The sequence below is a fragment of the Lygodium microphyllum genome, chromosome 7 (genome assembly GCF_053477565.2).
Source record: "Lygodium microphyllum isolate KBCC chromosome 7, Lygodium_microphyllum_v1.1.10, whole genome shotgun sequence".
Classification (NCBI taxonomy): domain Eukaryota; kingdom Viridiplantae; phylum Streptophyta; class Polypodiopsida; order Schizaeales; family Lygodiaceae; genus Lygodium; species Lygodium microphyllum.
This window is the reverse complement of record NC_141141.1, coordinates 122,882,441-122,905,041: the sequence shown is the minus strand read 5'-3', so window position 1 is coordinate 122,905,041 and position 22,601 is coordinate 122,882,441. Positions and strand designations below refer to the sequence as shown.

Sequence of the window (22,601 nt, the reverse complement as noted above, 5' to 3'; positions counted from 1 at the left end):
TTCCTTCAACTCAATTGCCTCTGGTATAGACATCCTATAAGGTCTCTTTGCAATTGGCGTAGATCCTGGTACTAGCTTAATCTCATGATTCACTTCTCTTTGAGGCGGGAGTTCTGTTAATTCTTCAGGAAATACATCCACATATTCCTTTAGCCAAGAAGGTCCTTCACTAGACTCTTGCTTCTGATCTAACTTGTTGAGCTTAATTAAGTAGACAGGTAGTCCTTTTCTGACTCCCTTTATAATTTGAGATGCTTTGGCCAATTGAATTTTTGGCTTCCCTGCTTCTCGTTGAGGTGTGAATTCCCCTTCAAAGTTTCGAAAGGAAATTTTGCCCTTCCCACAATGAATGTGGGCGTCATTAGGCTTAAGCCAATCCATTCCGAGTAGACACTCATGGATACCTAAATTCATGACTCTGAATTTGACTGAAGTCATCTTTCCTCCCAGAAAGAATTCCACCTTAGCAGTTTTCCTGGTATAGGTAACCTTGCGACCATTTGCCAATTCCACAAGCAAGACAGGTGCATCTACTGTGGCTATTCCTAATATTTTTGCACAAGCTAGTGAGATAAAGGAATGTGTACTACCACAATCAATCAAGGTCTTGAAACTTTTACCTTGATAGTCCGACAGTGTCTGAATTAGTGAGAACTGGCGATTCGGCCCTTTCTTATGAAGAGCGGCATGGACTGTCACCCTTTCAAACTCTGCTTCCATGGTCGGATCTTCTTCTTCTTTAACCATTTGCCTATTGGCAACGTAGGCAGTTCTTCCTCTGCCTCGGGTAGCAGCTCCCTGACCACGGTCCGTTCCTTGGAAAGGTGCTTGGCAATGTCCTCCTCCAAGTTTGGGACATTGCCTCTTGAAATGTCCGGGCTCATTGCAGTGGAAACAGCGGAGGTTTCGGCCATTGCTTTGAGTAGGGACAAAGTTGTGGACATTATTAGTCCTTTCTTTCTTTCTTTGTCCTTGATTTTGACCTTGAACTCTCTTCATTTGAGGCCTGGATGTTCCTCTATTCGGGTCATTATAAGACTAAGTTTTGTTATCTCTTGGTCTAGCCTACACCTCCTGAATTATAGGTGCAGCTCGAATGAGTGCATCCTGAAAATATGATGGACGCATAGATTCGAGACGGGTATTTATTGGTGGATTTAAATCAGCACAAAACTTTGACACCTGCTATGTCATGTCCATCTGTGGCGCATACTTAAGAAGTGAGACGAATTTAGAATAGTATGCGTCAAGAGTGAGTCCCAGCCATTTTAGCTTGTAGAATTCATTCATTTTCTACATGCGATATGCAGGTGGTAAGTATCTTTCATGCATGGCTTTCTTCAGCTTCTCCTAGGTAACGGATCCTTCCACGATCCCTTGATCTCTGCACCATTGCTTCCACCAAAGCTTGGCTTCACCAGTGAGCTTTAGCTTGGCAAGCATAGCCTGGTTGGCGGGTGCAGTACCGGTTGCTTTAAAGTAATCCTCTATGGATTCAATACAAATTTCAGCATATGCTTGGACTGACCTGCCTCTCCCGTCAAATTCGGGTGGCTTAATTTGCTTGAGAAGAAACTTCTTCTCATGGATTATAACAGTACTTGATGTAGGAGCCGAACTGGGATTTTGTACACCTGGGGTTGTGCCTAGATAAAGGTTTCTTTATTAATCGATAATCGTTACGATTTATATTTCATTTTGATTTCCACTATCAATCAAGCAATCTAACCACTTAACTTTTATCAATTCTCATGCACAAACAGACATTGATAAAAGGAAGTCTTATTGTATTTATATGGGCATGGCCCCTTCGGAATACAACATTTCTTGCGATGATAAGCCAACTGTTTACATTTAATTTGGGGAGAATAATGTTGTATTGCATTTATCTATAGGAACTGGATAATAGTATGGTTTCGGGTCATGGATCTTCAAGAATCGGTAAGTCATTGGAAGTTCAGGGTATCCTTTCCTTTGGAACCCATTCTTCTCATGGCACCCCAACACTTTAATCTTATCGGTGGGGATTACACGAGTCACTTCCTCATATACATATGAGTTCAGTTCAACCCTCTGACCTCGAATATGTAAAGTTAAATTTATGTGAGCTTCCACAAAAATGAACAGCTTCACGACTTTTAGGTCTTCCAACCACTTGATCCTCTTTAGATTGGTCTGTAGGTATGCAAACTGATGGGTAGCTATATAGTAGATTCCTGAGGCACCTATCCATCTTTGTTCCATGTACAAAGGTGATGGATTATAGATACGCTCTAGGATGTTCATCATCTCAACCCTTTGTCGATAATCCGGGGAATGCATCGCAGTCATAAACATGACTTGGAATACTAAGAACATGTTCCATGCTTGGTAATTCTACAAGATAGCATTGAAAGTAAGGAAATTTTTGGAAGAAAAACATTTGGTTTACTTCATCTTATTAAGATTTCATAAAAACAATTCCGTTGTTGGTTCGCTATGATACCAACTGTAATATGTCCACTTGTTATCTTCAGGACACGTCTTAGCAGTCCATCAGAAAGGATGTTTAGAAGGCTCCGCCGAGCACTCCCATGAAATGTTATGGGGTTTGCAATCTAGAACTTTCCACGTCTGCCATGTAGCCGAAGTATTCCGGCTGTTCCCACTTAGGACCGACCTGAATTAGGGTTTTCCCTATTGGTCATTTTCTAACGGCAACTAGCATCGAACCTGAGCGAACTACTTTACGCATAAACGCCAAGTTCAAAGCGGATTCATGTTGCACTTGGTTCAAGGAGAATGGGAAATGAGAGGGATGCGAAGCTCAAACTCTCTTCCATAAGGCATAGTCCCATTCCGTTCCCCTAAAACAGCGTAAATCGGGATCATCTCTATCTTAGACTCTAGGTCAACGCTCTTGTTGTTCGTATTCTTTGAACGATCTTCTGGCTAAACATAATGATTGAGAAAATTTCCCGACCAACCAGGACCACCCATCCGTAGGATGGACCCATGGCCCATCCTCTACACTTTCCTCAGGTTTTTTTAGTTATTTAATTACCTAACACATTTAGTTGTACATGTAATAATCAACTTCCTTAATTAGCCCGTTAGGCACTGGTTCCTTCACATAATCATAGCACTTGACATAGAAAAGCAATGTCAAACAAGTTCCTTGTTAACAGGTTATCATATTTAACTTTGAAATACATAGTCCAGCTCATAGGCTTATCCACAATCCTCCCGAAGGCGATCCAACAATCCACGGGGATTACTAATCCAAGATTCTGATGGTAGACTAGTATGCAGGCCTTGAGATCCAATCCCGAGTCACGTTAGCCTCTTGTGCAGGGTCCGGAAAGCGAGGATTTACGGCCAGAGCCCCCCTAGCACCCAAGCATCCTCCTGCTCCAAGTAGCGCTGTCGTGCTACTGCGCATCCGAGCCGTATACACCTCCATTTCTTTTGTTGTGCATTTGTGTTATTTTTTCGCGTGTGATTCATTGTGTGTGATTGATGCATTACGATAACCCGCGTCCAATGTATATATTCTGCTAGTGTGTGTGTGTGTTTCTGTTTGGATGCATGATGTGTGTGTGTTAGAAAAATATGAAAAAACTGATGCCAAAGGACATTATCAAGCTGATAATTTCAATGATGATCTCTAAGAAAAGTGCAGGGAATTGTGGAATCAAAGGAAGCTTTGTGGAAGCCGATCATCTAATGAAATAGAGTTGAAGGAAGTCTCTCAAAAGCTGCTTAGGCGAGTAAAGGAATCCTTCAACAGGGCTATTGACAACACTAGTGAAGCACCGAGGGAGCATTTTGCCACCCAATCCTCAAGGCTGAAGTCGAAGTTTGTGCGCAAATCATCGTAAAGCTGGTTGTTAATGGGGCAATTCATGACTCCAAAGATACCCTACGTTAGTCCTTAAGGTCAAAATTAAAGTTGGTGCATAGATCTCCTATGGGGTGTAAAGAAACTAGAGTTATTTTTGTCAAAGAGGAGTTTTTGGTCGCTCAGCTAAAAGAGGAGAAGGGAAAACTAATTGAGACTGGTACGTCTGAAATGGAAAAAAAGCAGATCGTGAAGGTTTGAGGAACCAGGTCGCTCACCCTTCTTGCTTCAAAAACAGTCACGGCGATCTCCACCTATCACTCTTGTATTAGATTTGGATGAAACGCTAGTGCACTCAACATTGGAGCACTGTGACAATGCTGATTTCACCTTCCCTGTGAGCTTCAATTCTTAAGAGTATACTGTATATGTGAGGCACAGACCTCATCTTCAAATATTCATGGAGAAAGTTTCTCAAATGTTTGAGATTATAGTATTTACTGCAAGTCAGAGTGTATATGCAGAGCAATTATTGAATATACTAGATCCGAAGAAAAAAACCTGATACAACATCGTATGTTTCGGGATTCATGTGTTTATCTTAATGGAAACTATATGAAGGATCTGTGTGTGCTGGGCCGTGACTAGCTAAGGTGGCTATAATTGACAATTCTCCTCAGGCATTTGGGTTCCAGGTTGACAATGGCATTCCAATCGAGAGCTGGTTCGATGATGAGTTAGATTCTGCTCTGGCAGGACTTCTCTTGTTCTTGGAGAGTTTGGTTGGTGTAGACGATGTACGGCATAATAATTGCCAAAAAATTTCAATCTCAGGCAAAAGCTTGCAACTGTGACAAGTGCACTATCCCTAGGGAATGAAGGAGATCCTCTCGAACGGTGCTCTTGAAGAGAAGTTTTGCTCCTGCAAACATAACAGAGGATGGCAACAAAGGTGCTGCCAGCTTGATGAAACCTGAAGAAATAAAGCCAGAAACTGTGTTGACATCTAAAGGGCATCCAACATCCATTCCCAAAAGTCTTAGTGCAGGGCATGGTTCAGTACGAAATGCAAATGACATCCAAGAAAGTGAAAGGTCTACTACTGGAGATGCTAAAATACCCAATGAGTCAAGTGCAACAATGGAAAAACTGAACTTGAACATCTGAAAGTAAAGCTGAATATGTACAGCTTTTTCAGGGATTACTATCCAGCAGATTTTAACAAGTCTATGTGCTAAAGCCAATACTGATCTCAAACACCTAGATGCAAAGTTGATTAAGGGATACTTCAGATTTTTCTGAACATGGACTTCATGTATTTTACTTGACAAACAATATAGAGTACTTTCGCATCAAAATTTTGATTTCTTCTTGTTAGTCTCTTCCATTGGATGAGATAATATGTTCCTGATGGCATTAGGCCGACTTGTCACTCCTAGGGTTTCGAGTTTCATCCTTTTAGCGAGATATTCTTAGGAAACCCTAGATAACTTCTTGCAAGTATGTCCTACTGTCCCTACATTCCGCAAATGTGGGCAAGTATTTAGGGTATAGGAGTTCTAGTTTTTTGGCAATACGTGCGACTAGGTCAATGTCTTCAACGTGCTAACCCTAGTCAGTTCCTTGGGACACGTTGCATTGAATTAACCCTTTTCTAAACGAGTACTCCGCGGGTTTAGGTGTTTAGTTTTATGCCAATTTAACCTATCTATTTTTTAAGATAATTACGCTATCATTTCCATAACCACATGACTTATTGTCTACGCGTAAGTTGATTTTCAAATCCTAACTTTTCGGTTTAAGATCAAGCATAGGTTAGGTTATAGCCTAATTCCAATTAATCATTCTATAACATGCAAACAAGATTCATGCTAAAACATGCAGTCTTTTACTGCTTTCATTTCCGAATGAATTTGTCGTATGCAGAACTTACACACTCTTTCATTGATTTAAGTTTCTAGGCCACTTGCCAGGAGTAAAATCTTCTTCATGCAACCCTAGCAATTTCCTACGATTTCTAGCAACTTCCTTTAGGAATTATTTCGAAAAAGATGTTCAATAAAGCAATATGTGGTTTATTTCTTTGACGTGTACTATCATAATTTTGGTTTGTAAAAATGGACATTAATCAAATTTCAATTTATTGAAATGCATAAAACTACTTACTAGAAATGCATATCAATTTTTTGCTTACTTTATTTTGTTCGTTTTATCGAAAATACTAATGACCGAACTCTTCCGTCGTGAGCTAATTCTTCAAAATTAACTAAAGTATTTAAGACGAAAAATGCATCCTATCTCTAAAAATCATCCACGCACAATTGAATTATAACGACGTAAAATAAAAATTAGGAAGAAAAGCCTGGACTTGTGGTCAGATGTCCACGTGCATGCTAGGAGACGATCCTCCTGCGATTGCACCTTGGGCTTTCTTAGGAGCCATCGCGAATGCAGCCTTTCCGTCTTGGATGTAGATTTATGACCTTGGCCATCTCCTTTTGCACGCGTAGCTCCCCTTTGTGACAGCTTGCACCGTCTTTCGAAAATGGTTTTTGTAGAAGGTTTCCTCGAAAAGGCCTTTAGATTCCGCGGAGGGGTTTAAAGTCCTTTGAGGGTAAGGCTAATTATTAAAGCCATAGAAATGGGCTTTTTCATTTGATCTAGGAGGTAGTTTTAAGGATGCCCTAGGTGTGAAAAATGAAGGGGGGAAAAAAAGGGGGAAAAGGAAGGGGTGTATAAGCTTGAAGAGGGGGTTTTAGGTGGGGGGGAAAAAAAACTTAAAAGAGGCACATGAAGGGCTTTGGATTCTCACGGGCAGGGGTAAACCCACGAGGAAGGTTTTAAATCCTGGGTAGGGGTATTCACTTTGAAAGGCCTTTTGAAGACCCACAAAACAAAGGGGGAAAAGGTGTAGAAGACCCTTTTGAGTGGATTTTTGTGTGGGGGACAAAGGGTATGAAAGGGGCTTAAGAAGGAATCTTGTATGGGGGGAAAGGGGCTTAAGGACCACATGAAGGCCCTTCAAGGCAAATCAGGGGGGGAAAAGGGGCTTATAAAGCCCCCCCTTAGAAGCTTTAGATGCTTCTAGAAAGAAGCACGTGGGTTATGACTGGATTTTTGTTTATTAATACTCAAATATTTAATGATTATTCAAAAAGTGGCCATATCTATTCGCGAGTACACTACAAGATACATTCCTTATACTGACGTTCAAAGTGACAAAAATGTTCATAAAGAAAATTTCCCCCGTCATTGCAAAAAAGTGTCAGTATTAGTGACACCATAGAAGAGTCACTATTAGCATCACTATTTGCATTGCTATTAGCATCCAAAATGCGAAGTTGATAGCGACGCAGATAGCGATGATTATAGAGATGCTTTGTGACACATATTGCGATGCTAATAGCGACGTGTGCAGTAAAATAGCCACGATAATAGGGAAAAAAAATTGTTTATTTGGGCCATACAAAAGAGTTTCAATAATGTGTACAATGCTCCTCTAAATGAAGGCAAAGTGTACTTGAATCATAAGACTGATACATAAAATAAATACAAGATCGTGTAATGAAAGTGACGATACAATCATGGTAAGATACATAGTGCATAGAAAATGCCTACACAAATTACATGACCAAAAAAGAAGAGCATGTGTGCTCCATAGATCCAAGGACGAGCTATAGATCCTCGCCTTTCGATACCTCATCTCGCCGCAAAGGAGCATCGAACGGACTCTGCAAAAAAAGAAACAACTACACATCAATCCACCACACAATAATGTATTTTAATTAAAATTAGTAACTATGGACAAGAAAGATGAGTGACTTACAAGGCCACCATGTCCATACAATCGGTCAATCAATCTAGTGAGACTATGTCTCTCTATATATCGAGTCTCTAGGCCGGTGGGATCGCAATTTGTAATGGAATGCTACAAAGAAAAAAAAATACAACTGTTAGAAAGACGATTGTCAATACAAGGGATATTGCAAAAAAATAAGCAAGCAGAACAAAAGAAAAACTTACAAAGTCCTCCAGCTATGTCTTGTGGTCGTCACTCCCAAGATGATGGACCACTCCTGCCTCAAGTCGTGCCTGTGCCGCCTCACGCTACTACCTTCAATGTCCTAGAGAATATATAGCCTCCTCCCTGAGTCGGTGCCAGACATCTGCGTCTAGCCACTTGGGCTTTGAGGCCTCACTCTTAAGTGCCTTGCATGCGTCAAATCGTCTGTGTGACATGTACACACACATGCACTCCATCATCCAGTCTGTGGAAACCTATCTGCTGTGGCACGTACCAAAAACTCCTCATGCAAGGATGCTACTATGTAGTCCTTGCTTCCCTCCCGTATGTTCTTCCAATTATCCCATACGTTGTGTTGAAAAACTTGTTGGCACAACTCTCTCATACGAGCCATCACCCTCCTCCCCTCATCATTCATGATGATGGCTCATGTCCTATCATGTACAAGGTATCCATATCCCTCTGGGATATGCCTAAGATGTATCCTCTCCCACTTGTGACCACTCTCCTAGGCATATCCAGGAGATCCCTATACATCTAGTGTAACTACGAGGGTAGTATCTCTCGGAGTAGCACCCATAGGATTGCCACCTACAGACGATTGAGCAAAAGCTAGAGTGACTGGAGTAGACGTCCCCACAGGTAAGACAAATCCCATAGGTGACGCAACTCTAGCAGAATGACGAGACAGAGACATTGCATCGTACCTCCACAACAACCACCTGAGCCAAGCTCTCTCAAACCGCCACAAGAGTGAGGAGTAGCACATGTATCCCTAGCCGACCGTGGGCTCACTACATCCATGTCTCTGCAACATCCCCCAGAACCACTCCCTCCGTCCAGTCCAAGTCTGGAGTGTTGATATATAATCCAGCTTAATTTTAGCTATGCATGAAGGTTTTGTCTATTAATGTGGGTATTAAAACCATGTGAGGTGTGTGTGTCTGGGGGGGGAGGGGGGCATTTGTCCTTGTCTACTGGAAACTAAAGCATTAGAGCGCACCAAAGTAGATCTAACAGAATGGCCTAATGGTGTCCGAGAGAGCTCTTGGGCCGCCATATCTCTTAATTGAGCCATCTGATCTGGAGACATATGCGTGAAGATCTCCTATAGCTCCTCATCGCTCATCCTTAGACTCATCGTGCTAATCTAAATATCCACAAAGGTCACCTGCACAGGCAAAAGTTGATGTTATCATAATCAATATAAATCAAGCAAAAAGCACGGTAATATAAATCTTTAAAAATGATCTTACTTGAAATGCATATCTTATTTATCCATATAAGAAATTCCTCAACGAATTGAGTAGGTGGATGCTCCAAGTCTGAAGTATCCCTTTGGTCCCATGTCAATCTCTTGACACAACTCCGCATACATTGGAAGGTTAATAGACATGTCACCACAAAAGGATGAGTCCACTTCGTTCTCAAAGAATTATTGGACTCCTGTATTTCCATCATTATTACCCGATTTTGGATCCTCTACATGCTCCAAGCTTTCGGTGGTCTCCACCCCTTGCAATATTGACCCCTATATTTGCATACTGTCCTCATTTACCCTCCGAATATCGCTTTGATCATATACTCTCGCACTTTGGGGAGCTGAAGGTATAACATACCACCATTGAGGTTGTCAGGGGTTTGGATAGAAAATTACCTGTTCAAAATCATGCACAAGAGAGATTTAACTTTTGTGATAGGTACCATGTCGTAATAAAATTAAAAAAAACATGAGTTCATGCACCTGTTCACAATGGGCCGGCAACATAAATGTGTCACACAAATCCGTCCATATTTTTTGGAAATCTATTTTGAGAAATCTATATGGACCTCATCAAATTGTTGCTCCAGCTCCTTCAAGTACCACTTTGAACCACTGCACATTGAATAGGATCATGGAGAAGCTACGGTAATCCACCGTGATAATACTTTGCAAGTTTCCAAAATACTACTACTATTACTACTACTACCACAAAAAAGACAAGAAAAGAATAAATTAAAGAACTAATAATACTACCACTACTACTACTAAAAATAAGAAAATAAGAAATCAAAGAACTACTATGACTACTACCACCACCACTACTACTACCACTACAAATAAGAAAAGAAGAAATTATATAACTACTACTACTTCTACAAACAAGAAAAGAAGAAATTAAAGAACATGATCTTACCCTCTCTTTGTTTTTTATCCATTCATTCTCCTTTCTCCCTCCCTCTCTCTCTCTTTTTCTCTTTCTCTATTATGTTTAATGTTTTTTCCCTCTCTCTCTCTCTCGTTCCTTCTTTCTTTTTCTCTCTTCCTCTCCCTCTCTCATTTCCTCTCTTTGTCTCTCAGTACACATGATTTTAACAAAAACAAGCAAAAGAAAAGGAGAAAAAACAAAAACAAAGCAAGAGGGAACAATACACTCACCGCAAAGGCCCAAGGATTGATTCGGCGACTCCTCTTCGTGACGGCGGCTCCTCTTCGCTATCCGTACACTTCCTCCTCTTCTTCGCAAATAGCGGTGGCGGCAATGATAAGCTCTCATTCTCCCTCTTTCTTTCTTTCTCTCCCTCTCCCTCTCAAACGCAAGATGAAGTTCACTCTCCCTGTCACTCCCTCTTTTGTTCATTCACGCAAAATGCCACGCTCGAGTTTCGGCTCGCTTTTTTTTGCCTAAGTATCATCACTATTTGTGTCGCATTTGTGATGCAAATAGCAATGCCGCTAATTTGTGTCGGAAATGGATGTCGCTATACTCCTGTATCCTTGTAGTGGTAGAGGATCCTTACTAATTGAGAATGTATTTCATAAATTTATTATTACTTTAAAAAACATCAACCAAGGAGTGGGGTAAATTTATCTTCTAGATCCTTGAGGTTCCTCCATCATGGATCCACCAATATCACTATTTGTCTGCGCCCTATTTCCAACATCATATAAGTTTTGTATATTCATATTCTCATTTGCAAATTGTTATGTTCCTATTTTTAAATCAAATTTTAGCTATTCTATGATGAAGGCTAGCAACATTGGTACGTTACAAAATTATATATATTATGATATTTTATCAAAATTTATGGAATGTAAATTAGTTTAATCATTGTATATTTTGTCTATTTGCTACATGATTCATGACTTATTGCATGAATGAGTATGTGAGAGATAAATGGAACGATACTAATGTGTTTAGTGTTGTGGTGAGCAAATTATTAGATGAAGGTATAAAAAATAAAGTCATGCAAGAAAAAGAAAAGTGAGAATCAAAAAGTATGTTTTCAATGTATTTTGAGCACAAAATCCCAATTGACTATTATAAATACAAGTATGGGGGAGGTGTTCACCCATGCATTGGGAGAGATTACATTAGATCTTATATGATGCATGGTTTCTCAATTATTTCTCTTCCCTCTTATCTCTATGTCATTTCTTATTTAATTTTTCTTTCTTTAAATTTGGGTTACTAATTGGTTGTTCTATGGTGAAGGCCCTCAATAGTAACCAAGATGAAAATGAAGAAGAAAATAGAGAAAACTATAACAATCACTTCATGGTGACCTATTACCACAATTTCATAGGCTGCATCCTTGAGGCCATACCAACAAGATAAATAGTGTACTTGGAGGAGTGTAATCACACTTAAAAGCTGGTGTGGAGAGTACAAGCAAGGTAAGGCTAAAGCTATCAAGGGGCAATAGGATCTCCAACTTCAACTAGATGATTAAAAGAAAGTGTGCCAAGAATATATGCAATAGTAATTCATTTGAAAACTCGTGGTAGGAGAAAAAAAAACTAGAGGATGCAACCAATGTGATAAAATAATTGAGTAAAGATTAAGGAAATGGAAGCACTACAAAAGATTATGGAAATGGAAGCACTACAATAGAATTATGAGAAGACTCGAAATTAAACTTCTGAGATTAACGTATTGATGGGAAATGAGAAGGTGAAGAAAACCATTTGATAGAAGTAGATAATAGTATAGAAGAGGAATCAAAGAAGGGGCCAAGGGAAACAAAGTCATTTCTTGGTAAAATGGCCAAAGATTTAGCAAGTACTCAACAAAGAGAGAGCCACTATAAGGAGAAAGCTTTCTAAGCATGTCATTTGCATGGACTATGATCTCTATCAAAATGACTTCTTCTCTATTAGTATGTCATACAATAGAAGTATGGACAAAATTAAAGTTAAACTATCATTAGCCCCATCCTCTATATAACATGATGTTTAACAAAATATTAAATTCTCGTGAAGGTAAAAATAACGGGTAAATTTTAGCCTAAAGTCTATTTTTAGGGGTTTTATTGGTCATTGGCTCAGGGGGGTCACTCATGAATATATGTATATATAACGTGAGTTCAAAATAAGGGGTTTTTAAAACACCATTTTTATACATTTTTACATACAGAAGGGTGTCATAAAAAGGGGTTAATTACAGATTGAATAGAAAAGGGCTGTGTTTTATTCAAGAAAAATTCACAAATTAGGATATTTATAAATAGGCCATGAACGCACGTTATATAGAGAATATATATATAGTGAACCCCCTAAGGTCATTGGGCTAATTTTTAAGGCTTGAAAACAAAAAAATAGCCCACATATATAGATTTATGTATTCTGACCTAAAAATTGCATAAAATTAGCTCAAAAATAGACTTTTCTATTAACATTCACCCAATTTTCTAAAATCTTCACCATTGATTAGCAAAACACTTACCCACCTATCTACAAACCAAAAATCCATGGAGTCCCTTATTTTTTGCCCCGATTCCCATCCTCTCTACAATGCAATGTTGGTTGAGATATTAAAGTGTATAGTTATCTAAGCAAGCCAAGGAAATTCTAGTGGAGCATCTCAAGTATGCATACTATATGGTAATCAAGAGCTCAAGGAGATGAAATTTTAGATGATAACACCCTTAGAGACACTCACGACATCCAGCATCAACTTCCATCCACCAAAGAAAGGTCCCACACTAGCCATGGAGCTATGATACAACCACCTAATTATGTAAAACCATGATGAGTAGATTTTCCCATGGAGAAGATTGATGAAGAGTCACAAGGCCTAAGTGAAGAGATAGAGATATCCACGTGTGCTCAAGAGCATTACAGAGGGATGATCAAAGTTCTCACAACCCAAACATAGAAGGTGCCAAATATTCCAATCCCTCTAGACCTTCTAGTACCAGAGTAAGTAGGGGGAGGATCCTAAAACACTTGAATAATTCCAATACTTTATTGTATATGCATTTGTCTTTTCAGGCAATCTTTGTTTATGCAAAGGATGAAAAATAGGACAAAAAATAATGGAAAAGGGGATAATACATGGACAAGTATAAAAGCTTTCAAGACCTGTTATTTTTTACCAATTGAATAATAATACAAGTCACTTTCTTGCTTCATCACTCTCCTTTGGGCCCTAATTTTTATATGATTTGTTGACCCATATTTTTAGCCATAAAAATTCACCTAAAAGAAAAGGATTAGAAAGAGAGTATGAGCAACATCTAGGAGTCCAACACATGAATCATGAGATTATTAGCAATGACCCTTCAATGCTTCTCAACTACAAGGTATTGAAGGTAACTAGGTAAGGCTATACATCTTTGAATCTCTTAGTTTCGTCTTAGAGATAAGTGGGTGAGTCTACTAAACCTGTGAATCTCGTAGCTTCTTACTCTCATGAGTTTGATGAGAGGAATCTTAGATGGTTGAGAGCAAGAGTATGAGCCAACTAAGAGAGATGTAGTTAACTCATTGGTGTATCAAGTTCTTGAAATAATAAGAGTCTCTATCTGATATCCACTTAGCCTAACACTTTTTGGTGATTTCCAAAGGACCATATCTCTAAATTGATGCTTCATGTGTTAGAATTATGTGATGTATAATGAGAAATCCAAATAAATATGATCACCATTTACTAGAACTAATGTATCTAATGCATGTGTGTGTGTGTGTGTGTGTGTGTGTGTGTGTGTGTGTGTGTGTGTGTGTGTGTGTGTGTGTGTGTGTGTGTGTGTGTGTGTGTGTGTGTGTGTGTGTGTGCATGCGCGCGCGCGTGTACATGTGCATGTGCGTGTACGTGTACGTGTGTGTGTGCGTGTGCATGAATGCATGCGTGTGTGTGTGTGTGTGTGTGTGTGTGTGTGTGTGTGTGTGTGTGTGTGTGTGTGTGAAAAAGAAAAATTGTGATTGATTTTATTACTTGAAAATGTGTGAAAAGAATGTATGCACATGAAAAATTGGCTATTTTCATATTTTTCAAATTTAATATATGTTGATATGTGTGTGGATAATGAAGAAAAGACCTAGATGTCTATGAAGGAATATGGTGGCAATTTGAAAAGTTGGGGACTGGAGCAATGGGTGGAATAATATATTGCATGTCTAGAACACTTGAATATAGGGGTTAAAGTACGCCTTATCCATCCAAAAAATTTGTGGACCAGAAAAAAAATACATATGAATATACACACACACAATCACTAAAATATTGTAGAGAATTTTCACACATATAAATATGCAAGGTCCAAAATCCAAAAACTCAACCCACGAGGAGTTCGCAAGTGATGTCTAAAAAAATAAAGGGTGAAGATGTTTTTGGCAGAGATGTATAAGCATTTCATTTTTTATCTTCATCTTGTTGCTTCTTTATTATGAAAATTTGAGCAAGGTGTAAAAGGGATCTAAGAGGGGGATGGAAAGGGGAGCATAGAAAGAGTATTGCATAGGAAAGGGGTTATGGAGCTGGAGGCAATTTCTATATCTATTTTCTGAAGGGAAATGTTTTTAATGACTCCATTGTAAAAAATATTGGGGAGCACACATCAAGATGGGGGTTTTGAGGAGGAAAGACAAAATAAGAGTATGAGAATCAAAGAAACGGAATGAGCATGATGGCATTTTTTTTGTTTCATGTTTCTTCTCTTTATTATTTTTTCCCTTTTTGATTTTTTGTATTTTTCTCTAGGAAGTTGGACATTTTTTCTTTCTTTATGGGTGTTTTTTCCATCCTTTGAAATTTTTTAAGGTTGAGATGGTGTATAGGATCCTTTGGCATGTCAAGATAAAGAGGGGGAGCAATGACAAATAAATCTCAAGTCACATGATGTAACACAACAAAAATGCCAAGCTTTCACATGTGAGCATAAGTGGAAAAGGAGAGGGTTATATAAGGATTGAGAAACTTAAACATTATAGGAAAAATCTTGCAAATTGAGATTGAATTGTGAAATATAGAAAAGTTTAGATGTTCCAATTGTAAACATGAACAAGCTAGTAGAGAAATATAAGGGACATGAAAGGCCAAAGAGGGAAGATAAGATATTCTCATGAAAGTGTGATGGAAGCACACAAAAACTTCAATATTATGCAATGATAAAGTCTAATTGTGCACCTTATAACATTAGGATATAAGATCTACTGAGTTAGAATTTGACTTTGACTTGCAATAAGTGAATTTTTGAGAGAGAGACACACACATACACATAGGGAGAGAGAGAGAGAGAGAACTTGTTAAGACAAAATAGTCCTCATCTGGAAGATCCTGAAATCCTCAAAGCCCCTCAGCTATAACTAACTAGCATACATGCAAAAAAGCACTAATTCATAAATCTAGACAGCCTAAATTGTGTTCTATTCACCATGCATGGATAAGTATCTCTTAATATTGGTTATAGGGGTAGAGGGGGCTACATACATACATACATGTGTGTGTGTGTGTGTGTGTGTGTGTGTGTGTGTGTGTGTGTGTAGAGAGAGAGAGAGAGAGAGAGAGAGAGAGAGAGAGAGAGGTGCATTCTAAATATTTTAGACAATGACAATTATTGGAGCTCAAAAATCTCAAGTTTTTAAGTTTTCATTACTATGGAATTTTTTCAAAAGCAAAGATAAAATGGTTATATGATTATATTGAAATTTGAGAAATTTTATAGAAACTAACACTAAATTTACTCACATTTTGTGTACAAAGAGCAAGAGGTTCTAGTAAGTTGTATAAAAGGAGCATGGATATAATGACTTAATGTGTAAGGGGATAACTAGTAGTGAAGAAATCTCCATCAAGAAGGTAGTGGCATGCAACTCCACCAATAAATTTTGCTCAAGATAAAAGAATGAAACAAATCAAAGCATCATATCTATCTCTAATAAATAGAAAAGGAAAAATGCCATGTAGCCATGATTGTAATAATACTATTGTATTTAGATCTATGCTATAAGCTTTGTTGATCCTTGACTTGGCCAATCTCACTCTCTTAAATATATATGAGAGAGGCATTTGTCTTCAAAATATATGATCACACCAGCTAGATGAGAATAGTGAGCCAAGTAATCTAAGATAAATTCCAAATTCAAGTAAGGATAAAATATTTCAACATATGATCAAATAGTAGCAATAGACTAGAAATCCCCTAGTAATGTTAAAATGAGTAGCTGTATACAATCCGATAGAGATGTTTCAAAAATGGACTAACAAAATAAGTCTATATGTAGAAGTTTATATTGTTCTTCAAAGGGATAATGAAGTGTATAAGCATACTATGGAGCTCTTTAAATGTAGCTTTTGTTCCCCTTCACATGAGCTTCAAACATAGCTACTTATACCATAGTTTTTAATAGATTGTTACTACATATAGATTGAGAAAAAAGATTTTACAAAGTGTCTTTTATTATTCCTCAAATATATATGAAAGCTTTGAAGCATATTGTGGATTCGCATTGCATCTTATGGACTGATTTTGTGGGATAATCTTACTCAATGACATAAAAACTTGTGACTCTTTGAATCACCCACCTTTGTTCTTTTCTAGGTATAGTAATAGTCAATTGGCCATTTTTATCAAAAGTTGCATGAGCAATTTCGATGTTAGCATCTGGAGGCAATTGGAATGCACTCTTGGCTATCCCACCACCCAATGTAATAGAGAGTGTCCTTCCATCTAGCTCCACTTGCACTAGAACATCATTCTGTTGACTCAACCCTGGACATGTACAATTTGGTTGTTAAAAAAATCAAAATTTTCTTGGTACCATCATTAATCTATGATGATGATGATATTTTATCTTTCATGCTTATTTAATTTGATTAATTTGTATTTTTGCACATTTATATAATGATGATAGCTATAATGAGATTAGTGTTTCTCCTATTGCTAAGAGGTTTTCTATGGAGTCAATACTTACCTAAAAGCACAACATCCACAAGGCTATCTTAAGTACTAGTTACAATTTTTCATTCACTTGAAAAAACCTCCATTTTTATGAACAGTCTTACTAGTTCTTATTTCAAAACATTGTCATCTTCCTTAACCCACTACATATGCAATCAAGTATATCACTAGATCATAAAAAGCACATGTATAGCATGAAAAGAAAGAAAGAAGATTATGACAATAATAATGGCCTATACTAACCTAAACTTTGGATTGGAAGGTGCATTAGAAGGTTAATCGTGTTATAATGAGAATGGATGATAATAAAAATCACATTTTAAGGGATGAAATAGCCAATTATAGGGTGCTTGTATTTGAACCATAGAACATTACTTAGACTCTCCAATAATGATAGACTGTGGAGTCCTAAATGACTAATGATTGTGCTACCACAAGACCATTATTCTATTTTCTTTAGTGGTATCAAGGTGGTATCAAATCGTACTGTAGACTAGAGGAGATATCTCATTATGCTAGCCATTGGAGGAGGATGTACTATCCAACAAGCTTAGAGTTTTCAACATTAACAATCCAAGGCATAATCAAATCACATTCTAGACTAGAGGAGATAGCTCATAATGCTAGCCATGGGAGGAGGATATGCTATCCAACAAGCTTGCATTTTTCAACATTAACAATCTAAGGCATTAATCACTCAAGAGGTCAAGTAGGATACAATCAATCATCACTAGACATAGAGAGAAAGATACTCTCAAAAGTACAACTCTCAAGCTAAAGGTTGATTAGATGGTGGGCTAGTAGGGAGGGAGGGACACACACACACACACACACACACACACACACACACACACACACACACACACAGAGGCACACGCACATGCACACGCACACGCACACGCACACGCACACGCACACGCACACGGACACACACACACACGCATGCATGCACGCACACACACGCACACACACATGCGCACACACGTGCACACACACACACACACACACACACACACACACACACACACACACACACACACACACACACACACACACACACACACAATATTCAAGGTCAGCATGAGTAACTAATTACAATATGTATGTTTGTTATATTGGGAATATCTTGTGGTTAGAATGAAGATGTAACCTTCTAATAGAAATTGTATGAATAAAACAAACATGAGGATTAATAGCAAGAGAATTGATAAAATTTTCAATATTCAAGTTGGATGGATAGAACAAAGTTCTTCTTACTTCGTGATAGAAACATACCTTTCAAGAGATTTATGGGCAAGGAAAACAAGCATTATGAAACACACATGCTTTTCATAAATATAGTCGAAAGTGATTGGAGAGGAATATTGAGAGTTGGGGACTGAAGCCTACCATTTTGATCTTCCACTTCTCATAGGGCTTTGCTTATCATTTCATTATTATTATTTATTAGGTGGACTAGGGGTAGGTGAACAAGAAACAACATTAACTTGAATCATAATAAGCTGATAAATGTCAAAGGCTTAATGCTCAAAAAAACAATTGAAATAGGGTCAAAAGTGAAGATACTTGGGGGTTCACCATATCCTCTAAATCACATGTGTTTAAGGCATATCTAAAAATACCCTCATCTGTGAATTTTACATAAATAGAGCACATAAGTTTTCTATTCAATAGGTGAATAATCCCTTTATATAGTACCCTTTTGCCTGTAAAAAAAATATAATAATTGTATTTTTTTTAAATCTCGAACCCACCTAATATGCTTACAAATGATTTATGAGTGACACCCTCGACTCAAGATATATTTACACTTGTAGTTGAGTAATATGAACAAGGATAAAATGTTGTAAATAAGAATTAAAATTATGTTTGATGTATTTCTTAGATACAACAAATGTTATTTTCAAAGGAATCATTAGTTGCTGCATGCTTCATATTTGTACGAAAGAATTATTAAAGAATAAGGAAAACTTTAGTTTTTTAGACATGCCTTTATTGTCGAGTGCAACCATCTAATACAAGAAATATTTCATCTTCTTTAGCTATTCAACTACTAAGAAAGATATGCAGGTAATACAGATTTCAATTGGCATTTGCATTAGGTGCATTATATACTTAAAACATAAGTGAGTACTGAGAAGGATATCAAGGTAATACAAACTTCTATTGGCATTTGCATTAGGTGGTTGGTATACTTAAAACATAAGTGAGTACTTTGCTAAAGAACAATAGCACCTATAAAGCTACATGAATTGTTCCACAAGGTAAATATATAAGATGTTGAAATGAGAAAATCTAAAGAAGAAAACAGATTGCATATCAAGAAAATGATAAGGATTTTTGCCTCTTTGAACGTATAGTGCACATTGCTAGAAGGGGGTGGTGAGATAAATGTTTTTGGGTCAATGTTAAAGTGGAGGAGAGGAAGTGGAAGTGTAAGAGGAAGAGGATTTAGACGAAAGGGAAGATGGTGAAGAGAAAGAGGATAGTTTAATAATCTTAATTGGATGTATTTTAAAATCCCAAAAAAGACATAAGTTAGGAATAATTATCAGCACACCAAAGACAAACATGTGGATTACCTTTTTGAATAGAAGGACTTGATTTGCCCTCTAAATGTATGAATGAAAAGAAGAAGATATTAAATTCATCAATATTGTCATTAAGAACAATTAACCAAGAATATTATGCTTTATTGATTGCTAATTGTCTCTAGGGACCAATGAGTTAACATTGTCTAAAACCAACATAAACACCACCTCAATAATGTGGCAATTCTCTAAAGCTAGCGTGATCAATTTAAGTAATTTAAAGTTGCATCACATATTGCACAAATTTGGAGTGCAAATTCTATATGTAACAAGCAAAATAACACTTAATTGTTTAACACATTTTGAGGTCCTCAAAAAACACATCAATGAGTGGACTATTTTGGTTTCTTGTGCTTGATATTGTGTGAGTCCTTCCCCACTGATTTAAGTCTATTGGATTAAAAAGGTAAAGCGCTCCAAGTTTGGTCATTGAGTAAAAGACATGTATACTAGAACGAAGAAACAGCAAACGATACATATTTAACGCAATCGATCACAGTTTTAATGGTTATTATACCTGATGGGCCAAGGTTAGCAGTAACCAGGTAATCAGTTTGCGTCTCCTTCAAGTCAAATTTAGGCAGCGGAGAGTAGACGTGTGGCTTGCTAATACTACGAGAGGAGCTCCGTAATATGGGCGCAGTAACACTGTCGGCCTGTTGGCCAATATTATTATAAGAAGAGCTCCGTATCGGAACGTTGACAGTGTGGGCCGGATGATAATGGTTTGTATGGTGATGACGATACTGATGTGCTATGGCTACAGGGCGATCAGGCTGCAAATGGTAATACTGACTGGCGACCAAGACTGGATCCTGCCCTAACAATAGTATACTCGAGCGCATCTGATTGGCGGCCATACTACTACTACTACTACTACTACTACTACTACTCCTGCTACTACTCCTCTCCTCCTCCTCCTCCTCCTCCTCTTGCTGCTCTCCTCCTCCTCTTGCTGCTGCTGCTGTTGCTGCCGCCCCACTGTACGACTATTATACTTTTACTCTTTCTGCGCAGTGCCGCCGGTATACCTATTTCCTCAGCTTCCGTCTCTCAATGGTGACTTGTGGATGCTCGATTAAATATAAATAGCCATCGATTCCTGTCAGTGACATCAATCATAATACTAGCTACGGTAGTGAGGATAGAGTCTAGACATTCCCTAACACCTGGAATACGTAGGCTCTTGCATTATGGAAGGAATATTTTTCACATCCCGCTTTTAATGGACGACTGTTTATACCTAGAATTGATATTTGCAGGAATATCTTCTCCTGACATACATATGTCACGCCAATGAGCGCCACACCTTTACCCCCATCCTTGAGGACATGCATACGTGAAATGGTTGCGATAATGAGTGCCACGAGATATTATGATATATATATTATCTATAGCATCTTAAATTAAGGAGTCAGTTTTAACAGCAATTTCTTAGCCTATAAGTTGGATTTTCTCCCTACTAAACCCACCCAAAACGGCTATTGCCTCACCCATAAGCCTAAAGATTAAAATTCTTTCCATGTCCATCCCAAAAGTTAGATAGCCCATTCATATGCGTTATGGGCAATCTACCTTTTGTATGACTTTGTATTCTCAATCTCACGCATGAGCTACAAATTAAGCACATTGACGATGTAACACTACATGCTCTAGGACCATAATAGTAACACAATTCTATCATCATTGTCACCCACTTATGATTGATGACATGCATACAGACTAACATCAACATTTTGTACATGGTCAAAAGGATTTATTCAGAATACAATTGATTCTTCCGATTTTTGTATTATCTAGATTTTTACACATTTTCTTTCCTTTCATGTTATTTGATTAGATCTCGATTGCTTAATGGTAAAGCTACAACAAAATCCATGTCCCATACATGATTGCCTAAAAGAACCAATTATTGCTTGACAAAGGATGCAAGCAATTGCTTGATGACCATGCTTAGTACTATTCAATTCAATAAGTATAACCTTACTATATGATAAGGTTTGATATAGGAATAAAGTGTTCTATTACCTATATGGACAAACCACATTGAAACTCCTACAATACCTTTTGGACTCTTTCTATTACCGCACACTACAACAGAAACGAGGCATAGACACGCATGTTAGACGCGCAAAGTCAAGCGCGTCTATCATTGGGTCTATAAGTGCGTGTAAACGTGCGTGTAAATAGACGCGAATTTTGCATCTATATATCCTCGCAAATAGACGCCAATATAGATGCGCCAACAGACGCACAATTATTTAACCACCTAAAATTGCATTTCACATAATTAAAAAATCAAAGTTAATAATTATTTAACCACCTGAAATTGATTCTTGAGCATGCACGTGTGCGCATGATAAAAACCATAGAATTAAGAATACACATTGAATCATTGAATTAAAAAAATAGAGTTAATAATTACTTTTTTATTGCTCCCTAATGAATGGCAGTTCCTCCAGTTGACAAGCCTGATATAAGTAATTAGCGGCAAGCGACAGAAACCTTACAATTAGTAGCAAGCATTGCAATATGTATCTCGTAATTTCTCTACTTGAAGATGATAAAAAATACTTCCTTTTTATTATGGAAAATTCAATTTAGCTTTAAACTTGACTATTGATTCTTGAGTATACACGTGTGCGCATGATAAAAACCACAGAACTAGGAATACACATTGAATCATTAAGCAAATTATGTATGTTACAGTGAATGATCCATCTCATCTTCAATGAGATCAGTCCTTGCTAAACTATCTACTTCTAGGTCTATGTTACCAAGAGGTAACAAAACAAATAAGTCTATCCCACTATCAGATGTGTTGCTATATTGCTCAATAACTTCATCAATATCATCGACAATCACATTATTGTCTTCTTCTGCATTTCCTTGAACATCCTCGCGAGGTTCATCTTGTACTATATCACGCATATCATCCATTATGGTGTCATCATGCACATCATCATTAATTGTTGGATTGTCATCTGCTATCTCCATGTCGGTA

At 37.8% G+C, this 22,601-nt stretch overlaps 1 protein-coding gene, 1 long non-coding RNA gene and 1 pseudogene across 2 annotated transcripts; 1 reads left to right on the top strand and 2 right to left on the bottom strand.

Annotated features, from left to right (window-relative positions):
• LOC148033904 (uncharacterized) overlaps nucleotides 1–4,987 on the top strand; it is a 53,530-nt pseudogene extending 48,543 nt beyond the window's left edge.
• Nucleotides 4,988–7,283: 2,296 nt separating this feature from the next.
• On the bottom strand, nucleotides 7,284–12,109 carry LOC148033903 (uncharacterized). The gene is made up of 6 exons (XR_015691390.1): nucleotides 10,264–12,109; nucleotides 9,589–9,720; nucleotides 9,101–9,501; nucleotides 7,844–9,015; nucleotides 7,647–7,748; nucleotides 7,284–7,551 (listed from the first exon to the last, which is right to left on the bottom strand). It is a non-coding gene; the product is annotated as an uncharacterized LOC148033903 (long non-coding RNA).
• A 3,700-nt stretch (nucleotides 12,110–15,809) lies between these two features.
• Nucleotides 15,810–20,641, bottom strand: LOC148033902 (uncharacterized). Its single transcript, XM_087682392.1, has 2 exons — nucleotides 20,115–20,641; nucleotides 15,810–16,817 (listed from the first exon to the last, which is right to left on the bottom strand). Exons 1-2 carry the CDS (start codon nucleotides 20,455–20,457, stop codon nucleotides 16,588–16,590), a joined length of 573 nt encoding a protein of 190 aa, XP_087538518.1. The 5' UTR covers nucleotides 20,458–20,641; the 3' UTR covers nucleotides 15,810–16,587.
• Between the last annotated feature and the right edge of the window lie 1,960 nt (nucleotides 20,642–22,601).